We start from the raw sequence: 11,163 nt of genomic DNA on the forward strand, positions 1-11,163 counted from the left end.
TGAACATTCAGTGGAAATTGGTATAGTCATTGAACGAGCAAGGAAACAAAACATTCTTATGCAATAGGAAAGGTCACTTCCCCCCAGGTATTTTGGAACAATGATAATTTAACAATACTTGCAAAATTATGTTCTTACAGCATCCCTTATCTGACTGCCTCAAATAAAGTGCTGTGTCATTTTCCCCCAAGGCTTAAAATAGGTTTCCATTTCTGTTGGCCTAAGGCTGTTAAATTTCAGTTCTTTATTACAAAGAAATCCTGTGTTTGAAAAGAGGAGGGCATGGCTGTTATTAAGATATTTATATGACAATATAATCAGAGCTTTAAGCTTCAAATGAAAAGCAATATTTGCAATTCTTTCCGCATTTTAGCATTTCTAAAAATTAGCTACATTCAGCATGCAGGAAGAAGAATCATGAATAGTACTTTTTAATCTCTCCCCTCATTTTAAAAGCATTAAATGAATGTATGAAAGGCTTGAAAGAAGAGGAAGTAGGGCTGAGTGTACCAGAGCATATTTAGTGATTATGGAAAGCCATAATTCATGGACTGTGTTGGGTGAAGCAAAATAGTTTTCCTGTTTAAATTCTAGGAATGAAACACAAACTGTAGTCTCGCAGATGGATGCGATAAAACTAATATTCAAGTGTGATTTGCAGTAGTAAAAATTGGAAAAGGCTTCTRCCATTGGACATAAATTCAGGTCATCTTGAAGCCATCTTACCATTTCCTGGAACACCCTTTGGAATTTTGTATTATTTTGGTAAATACTTGAATTTAAATACACTTATTTAAGTGCATTTGTACTTTAAAAACTGGCCTCTCATTCGTAATTCAGTCTGTGTAATGTAACTCTGGGTGATTAGACAGAAACTGAAAAATACAGGTAAGTACCAGCAATTGGTTGAAAATCGTGACCCTCTTGTTTTATTATTTTGTTTTTTTAATCAGGAAATATCCATATGTTCTCAAATGTAGCTAGAGATGCTCACTATTATCCACGGAGGCACCGAAATGAGAGAGCATGGACACAGGAGCAAGAAGAAGAAGAAAACAGACCACAGGTAGCCAGGAGAAGGGGTCTGTGGGCTTAAATGTGTCACCAAGGATGAGGGGTTCATTTATACATCTGAAGTCAGTAAAAACATTTCCATCCATGTCAGCCATGCTGTAACCATGGAGGATGATTTCAGATATAACCACGTTACTTTTACGTGTCTTTTACTAATCACTACCTTCAAAATACATTATATTGGTAGGGTCACATGCCCTAGAGTTTCTGTGATCAAGTTTTTTGATGGTGGATCATTGATGAAGATGATGGTGATTTCTGCCCTGCAAGTTCCTTAAAGAGARGCTCTGAAAAGAGCTGAGATGATAGACTGAAGACGTAAGTTTCTCACGCAGCTTAAAAAATGACAAATAGATCCAACCTAGTGCAAATTGAGTGCCCTTGTTGCTAACCCAAGACAGAGGGGAAAGCCTAGTTAGCTGCATATTTTGTTTTGCTCCTGATTTGAAAAGGAATTTTAGAAGAACAGTTTAAAAGTAAAGAGCAAAAGTTAGGATATGTTTTTGTTCTGTGACTCTTTATTCCTTAGAGCTTTTTCAACACTCGTTTGCTTTACTAAATTTGTGCAGACAAACACATATGTCTTTATGATGCCTCTGGTTCTTAACCCTGTAGATTTAAGTGGTTTTATCCAGTGATTGTACAGGGATTAGGAATTTAAAAATATGTGTAGTAAACTTTAGAAACTTTAAAGAAAGGTGTTGGCACAGGTAGAGATTTCAAAGTGTTTCTTCAGTTTGGGTTGTCAGTCAGTCATRCAAGTGCTGTAGTCACCTCTTGCCCTGAGCAGGAAGTGGCAGATTAAAGAAYAGTCATGAAAATAGAGAAAGAAWATAAAAGAAAATGACTTTAAAGAGATTTCTAATGTTTTTAGTAAAGCTTGTTTTAAAATTCAAATGTCATCCCTCTCAAAATCCAAAAGTACTTCCTTTTTCTTTTCAGTTTGTTTGATACATTGCTGATCTGCCTATCATGGCCTGGCTTCTGTGATATACATTCCTTTTCCAATGGGTATCTTTTCTTGCCTGCTAATTATTGTTGTCCTTTTCAGAACTCGTATTCCGCATTCATTCAGTTGATGCCAGTTTTCATAATAATAATAGTGTCCGTTATAACTCAGCTGATGGCAACTAACCCACCCTACAGTCTATTTTACAAATCGTAAGTCGYTTAAAACTTAAATCTTCCAGGTCTCTTGGTGCTTGTGTTAARGAGGCAGACAGAAGTTGGGCTTAGTAGAGAAATGCATGTTAATGTTCAGCTCTGCGCTTTCTAGAAAGCGTTATCAGCTTGTAAATAAGGAAATACTCCCAATCCCTTTATATTGACACGTTCTAAGGCGAGTTATCAGTGTGCAGTTTGCAGGGGTGAGCTTTATTGTGCTGTGTGCTGAGCAAACGGGCATGGAGCCAGGGAGCTCTCCCAGCTGCTGTGGTTTTGCATGGTGCTGTAGGTGCAGGAGTGGGTGCTGTAGGTGCAGGAGTGGGTGCTGTAGGTGCAGGAGTGGGTGCTGTAGGTGCAGGAATGCGGGTGTAGCGCAGCTACAGTAGTTATCAGTCTGCAGTCCCAAAGGAATCTGCCTAGTTGTTCCCGGGTAAAGTAATTAAGAAATCAGGCCTCTTGTTTGCAGTGTTAATTATCTGCACTGGGRCTTGAATTTCACTGGATGAATCACAGAGCTCCACAAATTAGCCTTCAAATGCCCCAGCTCAACACCTGCAAAGGGGTGGAATCCCCAGCTTTGCCAAGGGCCAACTGAACCAGGCAGCTCYGGGAGGGGAAGCACTGCCAGGACTGCTGCAGTCCGAGTTTGTGGGGCAGAGGGCTCCCCCCTTGCTCCTCTGTGCAGCACCCAGTGCTGGGAGATGCCCCTTTCTCTTGGGAGAGGCTGCCCGCCCTGGCCATCCTCCCTGTCTCCTGCCGAGGTTGGAGTGGGAGCCGGCAGCCTTTGAAGGCCCACGTAGGGAGCTGCTCTGCCACGCCCCATACAGCAGGAAGCAGAGGGACCCTGCACCCTTCTTTGCTTTTTACCACAAGGTGTTGGGTGCAGGCCTAGCCTAATAACAAAGCATCTTTTTCAGCTGGTGTTTGGGAGCTGCCAGTCCCAAGGGGAAGGTCTCACGCTGCCCCCCAGGCAGCTGCTTCTCTGCTACCTCCCCTCATCTTCTTCATTTGAGATGGCCAGACCTGAGCCTGGCCTATATTACCCAAGCCTGACACATATAGTTGCAGTTATGCTGTTGCTCTGGATGATGTAACTGAAGAACCAATGCTGCTAGGRAAAAAAAAAAGGAGATTTTCTTATAAAAAGAGAGCAGACACTTCTGCAGAATAGTGAGAGAGAAGGAGTCCATGAAACAATGAAGGGGCAAGCTTGACTCCCTTGGATAGAGAGTAACCTTTGCTTTTTGGCTGCCTGCCCCTCTCTCTGGGCAGTAGTTTGAAAAATGTCTGGATATCTTTGCTCAAATAAGGAAACTGAGTGGCAGAGAATAGGCTTAATCCAGGGGGTGAGTCATTGTGGCTAGTTCAGCTTGCAGGGTGTATTTGGGGATAATCCATGCGCCATTTGGCTTATTCGATAACTGTAAAACCCTAAAAGGAAGTGCAATTAGAATCTCTCCTGCAAATCCCTATTGCTCCTAAAGATCCAGAAGTGAAGAAAAAAGATGCAGTGAATCCTAAGCAATTATTGGCCCTGTGTATTTCCTCTAATACCTGTATTTGTCAGCATTTCCCATAGATTTCTGTGTATAGCTTGCCAGATGTTGCCAGTAGATAGATAAAGTAGGTAAATATTATCATTTTTTTATACACAAAACTTGCTCTTATTCTTTGGAAGCGTCTTGACTGAGCTGCTGAGAGCAAACAGAATTTGGAAGGGACAGTTCATCTTCCAATTGGGTCTCTCTAAATGTCTCTAAATACTAGATATTTTCACTATGTTTTTCGAGTGAGTCTTGTTTGTAGTGACCTTTGTTGTGCCTCAGACCTGTAATTGTGTTCTTGGATGGTTGAGGGAGCTGTAGTCCTGCAAGAAGTTACTGTAGAGCAGTTGTAAATGTCTCCTCCTGGAAGTACTAGTATGGGCAAACATCACTTGATTTTTTTTTTCCCTCCTTTTGTATATTTGAGATGCTTTAAAATTTCTTTCTCTCTGTTGTTTTCCACAGGTCCATAGGCCATGTTATTAGTAGAGAAACTGAGAACTTGCAGGTGCCTTACTACGTTGATAAAAACTTTGAAAAGATTTATCAAGGTTTGGAGCTTCAAGAGCTAGAAAAGACTGTTGAAAAAGATTACATAGAATATATCCAGACCAGCTGCTGGAAGGAGAAACAGCAAAGTAAGTTATCTTTGTTACAAGCGTGTGCATASAATCACAACCCCATCAAGAGGTGCAACATGGTCGTGTTTTGCAAAGCGCTGCCATTTTTAGCCTTATTTTCCAAAGCATGTACCTTTTTAAAACATTTTTCACTCACATCTGGTCTCAGTGCTGAGTTTCTTACTTTAGAGTCTGTTAAAAGTTCGTTTTAGGTGATTCTAACAGGGAAGTGGAAAGTGGATTTCACCATGTGAGACTTTACTTTTTTCCACTGAGTCTTTATGCTTGAATAACTCTTGGTTGATAGTGTTTTTAACCTATAATCCACCACACTTGTTCATTTCTGACAAATTGTTAGGGCTAGAAAAGTTCTTGAGAAATCACCTATCCCACCCTTTCTTCACTGAAGCAGAAGAATCTGTGCCTTGGACCCTGTCTGTGAGCAGCTGATCTATTTCTTTCCTTAAAATTTCCTGAGAAAAAGAGTCTATAGGCTTTTCAGATGGTTTCTGAAATCCTGCAGTGGACGATGTTGCTGGTGTCGGTTTTCAGAGAGGGTACTTTGTGGCTATTTAATGCACTTATTTGCATTTTCTATCTTTAGCTGCGTTTGAGATGATGCGTTTCACCACACCAGATTGTCTCTTAAAAACAAGAATTGAGAGCAGGCGATGAGAACGCACAAGCCCGAGCATTCAGAAATCACCATTCTCACGTCAGTTCTCATGCCATCAGTCGACCCTAGCAAGGCGTGTATTCAACCCCCGTATTGCGTTASTTGTTGTTTGCTATTTCATTCAGCAGACCACCGCAAAGGGAGYGTTCCCACGTTCAGGACCCTACAAAAATCCCAGAAATCAAACAACACAGGCTAGCTGAAGCTAGGATGTTGTGAGTGACTTTTTTTTTTTTAGCTGAAGTACTCATCTTAAAATGAGTAAACAGAAAATACAGTTGTGCATGAAGGTTATTTTGTGTGTAAAATGCTCTTTTTTGTGTAAGTATTATAGGAATAGGAGAAGGAAGCTGCTTGCACACACAAGCAGGGCTTTTTAAATGCTCTGTGTAAAAACACACCTCAGCAGARTTTTAAAACCCGACTTTGCACATTTTTGCAGTTTCCCTACCAGTCCGATTGTTACAGCATAAACATGGTCGCATGCACGTTGTCTGAGCAGGATTGGCCTCATCCCGTGTGAGAGGTGACAAGAGCATTGCTGGCTCCAAACTGTTGGCAGAGTTTTGRTGAGAAGGGCATTTTTGTCTAGAGATGATTTACTTTACATAAAAACCAACAGTTGTGCTTGTGAAGAGGAATATACAAATGCAGACTATGGAAAGGTCTCTACTACAGAAATGGGGATTAAATTGGGTTAAAGAAGGCARAAAGACAAAACCAGAAAGATCCAAACAATCCCATACGTTTTGGTGTGGTTGACTTGTGGTTTCCAAGCTTCTGCAGCTGGCAGTAGCAGCCTCTAGGTACAATGCTCATAAGCATAAATCTATAGATAATACCCTGAAAATTGACCTAATGCTACTATAAAATGCTGTGTCATCTCTTTCGTGTAGGCTTTGAGCTAGAGAGTGCTCTGCCTAAAAAGGCAGCAGGATTTGCAGGCCTCAAGGGGGTGAGAGTCAGAGGGGAGCAATCCAGCACTGGATGCCAAGTGTTGCTGCTCTGCAGATTTTTACCCTTGCAGCCCGAGTGGCCTCCTTTGTCTTGTGCACCCAAGTGATGGTGTGTGCCAAAGTGAAGCCCTTCCTGGGCACGGCAAATGGATGAGCGCATCCTTGTCTGTCCAAGTGCATGGAGAGGCAAGGGGAGGACTGGGGACATCAGGGGCCGCAGCACCCAGCAGTTCATGGCATGGGCAGCTCCTTCCCCTGCACTGTGAAGAGTGTCGCTCAGGAGGAGCTGGAGYGAAGGAGCTACGTGGAATGGGAAGGAAGCAGCTGTGATGCATCCTCCGCTGGTTCTTGTGGCACCAGCTGCCTCACAGCACTGCAGGCTGCTCTTTCTGCCCCCTCTATAATCCACATGTAATGACACAAAGGAGGGCTGCTCTCAAAAAGCCCTGTGCAAATGAGCCCGTGGCAACGCTGGCGCTGCGGGCTCCCGGTTAGCTGAGGTGCATGAATACTTGCTCCAAGATGTGACGGCCGCCTTCGTTARCCACATGCCTGGGGATATGCTGGCAGTGCCCCCGATGAGCAGTAGCCCGAGGATACCACTGTAAGTGAAAAAAGCCTTTCCAGAATGATTGCCATCTGGGCCAGCAAGCCAGTAATGAGCACAGCTGAGACTGTGCTAACTTTAGCACAGCTACGTTTGCAAAAATAAGCTCTGAATACAAGATGGAGTGGTCTTGAAAAAGTTCCCTGGAGACCTTGAGGCTCTTCTTAATCAGCTGTGGTTCATACGTTTGGTCCATTAATTCCTCTTTTAAGTGTTTAACTTCATGTGGTCAACTTAGTTTTCCYGTCAGCTGAATGTCTGTGGACGGGATGTTTGTTTTATTGCTGGGGTTGTGCTTCTCATCAGCACCAGCAACGCGTTAGGTTTGCTCAGAGAGACTGAGCTCTAGAGAGAGCTTGGAAGTTGAATAAGGATGGAGGAACAACTAGGTGTGGAAAATACAAAACTGTAAGAAACTAACTGTAACTAACAGAYTCTGCATTGCAGAGAACTCCTGCATTTGGGACTGAAAGGCAATTTACCTCAGTCATCTCTTGCCAAAGGCTTGTCAAGGCCCTGTCCACCAYGTCCACACTCTACTTGAGTGGTATTCTAGTTATGAGAACTGGAAAACATGCTTGTCAGCTTGTAAAGCTTTTCAATAAATAGATGGASTGTCAGAAGTCTTTAGATTTCAGTAAGAAGGAGGACATGTGACTTGAAAGGTTATGTTGGGGTTGTCCTGTTGGGATGTGCTTTCCTCTCTGAATTGGCTTGAAAGGTGAATAAAAGCTCTTAGAAAAATTAAATGGGATCAGGTAGCTTGTGCTTAGGATAATTTTGACCTTTGCAGAAATGAATTACTGCTGTTCTCATAGGTGCATCTAATCCCGTATCTAAGTTATTCTCCAGGGAAAAAAGCTCTCTTTAGCTTAGCAGCAAAAGCAGCTTTTCCGAGCTGCRGGGTCACATTCAAGCAGTGGGTTTYGTTCAGTTATATATGTTGCTTCTGAGAATAAAAATAAAAGTGCCCTGCACTTGAGACTAGATTGTTAATGAAGGGGCACAGAGCCCTTTCAGGCAAATCYCTGATCTAGCTGCTCACCTTCCTACAACCATTACCAAAGAAAGAAAACTGATTTATCATGGCTTCGGGGCAAAGCTCTCGCCCAAGAACTTGAATTCGAAGAAGCACCACATCAAAAAATAAAATAAAAAAATCCATAGGGCTTAATATAAGATACTRTACTCTCAACTTTGCCTTTGAATTAATATTTAGGTGGATAGCAAAGTAATATTTGAAGTAATATTTAGATTTCTCTGCCCTCGCAGAACGGATGTGCCGGCAGAATTGCATTTCTCAGTAACGTGGGCAAGGATTGCTGTGCTGTTCCTGCGTGGCTGGGAAATCCTGCCTGGCTTATTACACTGCAAACAGCTGTCAGGAAGGACCCCAAGGAGACGGCAGGAGAAGTGGTCACGAGGCTCAGCTTTCCTGCTGGCTTCTCCCTTGGGACTCACGGTGCAGCCTCTCGTGTCCGTCTGCCTGWACCCGGTGACACATTAACAGCAATAAGGGTTAATGCGTGATGGGGTGTAGTTCAGATATAAATGCTGGTGTCACCTAAGACAATTGCTRTCTAAGAGGCCAAATGGCCTCTGACTCAACGTTGTCTTAAGATAATTATCTAATTTAGATTATTAATGACCAATTTTCTCTTATGCAATTTCTATAATGATCTGTATTTATAATTTTATGTTTTATTTGTAGCTAATGATAACCCACTTCAWTTTTGTTTTCAGCAGTTGTTCCATTTTACTTGTGGTGTATTTGGGTTATTTTAACTGAATATTTTCATTGTTTGAGTTTTCAAGTTCTTATGAAAATACATTTTCTTAGCTTGCTAGCTTGATTAAACCTCGTGGCTTCTCCTAAAGCAGGTTTTTAGCATGCTCGATGTCCCTGAAATAAGGGCCATGTTGTGGGGATTAGAAAGCATGGCAAAACAGTTACTCCAAGTAGACTCTTCAGAGTTTGTCCTAATGCTTTTTCTTTTCATCTTTCAGAATCTGATTTGTCAAATTTGGCCAAGTTGTACAGAGATGAACGATTAAAACAGAAAGCAGAATCACTGAAACTTGAGCACTGTGAGAAGCTCTCCAGTCTGATTGGAATGCACAAAGGGGGCTGACCAGGACATACACATTCTATGCTTTTATTTATTGCTGTTTTAACTTACATTTTATTTTTCTTTGTATAAAAAAGGGAAGGAGTCTATTGTAAAGAGTCTGAATACTTGATTCCTTCATATATAGTGCAGAGATGGGCCAACACGAGCTGTATAGCTGGTGTTTGCTTTAATATACTGTACATTACGTTTGGTTCCAAGGACCAGTGACACATAGTGTAAAATAATTCCCTGGGAAATTCYCCTCAGTTTGGAACCCATCTCATGGTAGTTTGTCTGCCATCCGAGCAGCGTGTGCTTCCCAGGAGAGCAGACATAATGTCCTTTGCTTTCTGTATTTTATATGGACCTGCAGTTCACTCGATCATACTGTATAGCTCTCAGCATTAAGGTGTGCTAGCTCTTCCATAATGACCTCGAGCGGCYGTCCTTGCTTCTACAGCAGTTTGTAATGAGAATTCAGGCTGGAAGCGGGCATATTTCTTGCTCTAGCCTAATATTTGTTGCTTAATTGAGAAGTACGAGGTACCTGCTTCAGGTAAGCTTTTGAGCATGTTCCTAGCTCTCATTAACATCAAGGGGACGTAACAAGGTGCTTGTCTGACTGAAGATMCATGTCCGTTTGACTCCTTACTGAGGAAACCAGCCACGATTGCAGCAGGAGCAGCAAGAAGAGAGTCTGTGCACGGGACTGATTCCAGTGTCCACCAGCTGTAGGGAAAGGACAACTGTTACTTATTTTCTTACGTGTTCTCAGTGGCATATTTTTAAGCTGGCTGTTCCGTTCTCATTTTGTTTTCCAGCTCTTCTCCAGCTGTTACAGGGGTTCTGCTTGCTGGTACAGTTTTGATGTAGCATATTTTTACTCTGAGCAGTTATGAATGTTTCACTGTAGAGATTAGTGTTGCAAAGAAAAAGATCTATGTAGTAGCTTCCCGGGTTTTTTTGGACTCCTTTACAAAGCCAGATGTTTACAGGAAAGTTGAGGATGGGGCATGCTAATAAGGAACAGAGAGCAGATTATTACTATGATGAACAACATTAAGATCCTGAGCCAACTTTGGTGGTGTTGCTGGTGTGTGTTGTACYGGCAGCAGCATCTAGTCTACCTGGATCAGATGAAAACTAACCCACCTAAAGTCCCGCTTGTGGAGATCCCTAAATCACGCTCTTKCCAGTGAGATGAAAGGAAAATGGGCATGGCCGTAATCCTGTGCACCAAGTGAATTTGGGACCCTTTTCGCTAGGGCATCACTTGGAGAAGTCYTAGCTCTGCCCATGGCAGGAGGGAAGCTTGCGCAGGGCTGCGCACAGGGGAGCGTCAGCCTGCTCAGCACGTGTAGCTGCACTGAAAATTTCATTCTACTTCTTTTAAAAAGTAGTAGAAGGAAGGCGCTTTTTTGGATGTATAGATACCTATAAAACCTGTGGAATGAAGTTTTCTACCCACCGACATATCCAARCAATAGAGGCACCGGTGGCAGAGGCTTCTGCCTTCCCTCTCTAATATGGGGTTTTAGCACAGCAGCCGCTAAAGCGGTTGCTTGACCACCATGACWTGTAAGTACGAGTCTACAACGACCTGAACAACGGTCTGTTGCTGCTCCTGTTGCTAAAATTGCCYACAAATAGTGGAGGAAGCCTTGGCTTAAATAAACAAAGTACTCAAAAGGTTCTTTAAAAATGCCAGAATTAAAACTGTCTTTAAAAAACTCTGTCTTTAAAAAACTCACGCTCTGTGGGACTGGGCATGAAGGTGCAACCACAGGCTTGTACTCTCTGCACGTGCCGAGGGTTAGTGCTTGTATTTCACTTTTGCARCGCTGCTCTGATAGTTTGTCTGTGGAAGAAAACGTGAGATTTAGTTGTTGCRGATAGATAAACGTGGCAGAAAGGAAGATAGGCAGCCTTAATTCCGGTATTTACCAATTTTGAGTGCTTACTATACGCGTGTCTAAAAAGCAACAACCTTTAAAGGTTGCTTTTTAATCCATGAAACAGCCTGTAGAATATATTTCAATTGTATTAAAGCCTTTGGACTTCATTCCAGGTTTGTTATTTTTCCTTCCCCGTCATTTCTTTGGCCCCTGTAAGGTGAGATGGGGGGAACCAACACCGTGACAGGCCCAGTGATGCACTGACACAACTTGAATACTCCTGCTTTGCACTTAAAACATATCGTACCCTTCCTGCAGAGATCTCCAGGTGCTTTGCAGAGGGGGGAGATGGTYCGGAGGAGAAGCATGACTCCTGAGCACCTTCTCCGGGACTAGGAAAGAGGCTGACAGTAGGTGGAAAGTGAGATCARAAGGTAAAATTCGTTTTTAAAAAGCAATAAGGTTTTTCTTCACAAGTAATGATGTCACAGGGGCCAGTTCTGCAGGCAGCAAATA

At 42.6% G+C, this 11,163-nt stretch overlaps 1 protein-coding gene across 1 annotated transcript in view; it reads left to right on the top strand.

The window, feature by feature from the left end:
• DNAJC18 (DnaJ heat shock protein family (Hsp40) member C18) overlaps positions 1-10,929 on the top strand; it is a 14,970-nt gene extending 4,041 nt beyond the window's left edge. The window contains exons 4-7 of the mRNA XM_026035743.1: positions 954-1,066; positions 2,126-2,235; positions 4,248-4,420; positions 8,649-10,929. Of these exons, the coding sequence (XP_025891528.1) occupies positions 954-1,066; positions 2,126-2,235; positions 4,248-4,420; positions 8,649-8,773 (521 nt within the window). The 3' untranslated portion in view covers positions 8,774-10,929. The remainder of the gene's footprint in view (positions 1-953; positions 1,067-2,125; positions 2,236-4,247; positions 4,421-8,648) is intronic.
• Positions 10,930-11,163: the final 234 nt, after the last annotated feature.

This window comes from Nothoprocta perdicaria, unplaced genomic scaffold, assembly GCF_003342845.1.
Source record: "Nothoprocta perdicaria isolate Ctin4 unplaced genomic scaffold, notPer1 scaffold_166, whole genome shotgun sequence".
In the NCBI taxonomy this organism is placed as follows: Eukaryota; Metazoa; Chordata; class Aves; order Tinamiformes; family Tinamidae; genus Nothoprocta; species Nothoprocta perdicaria.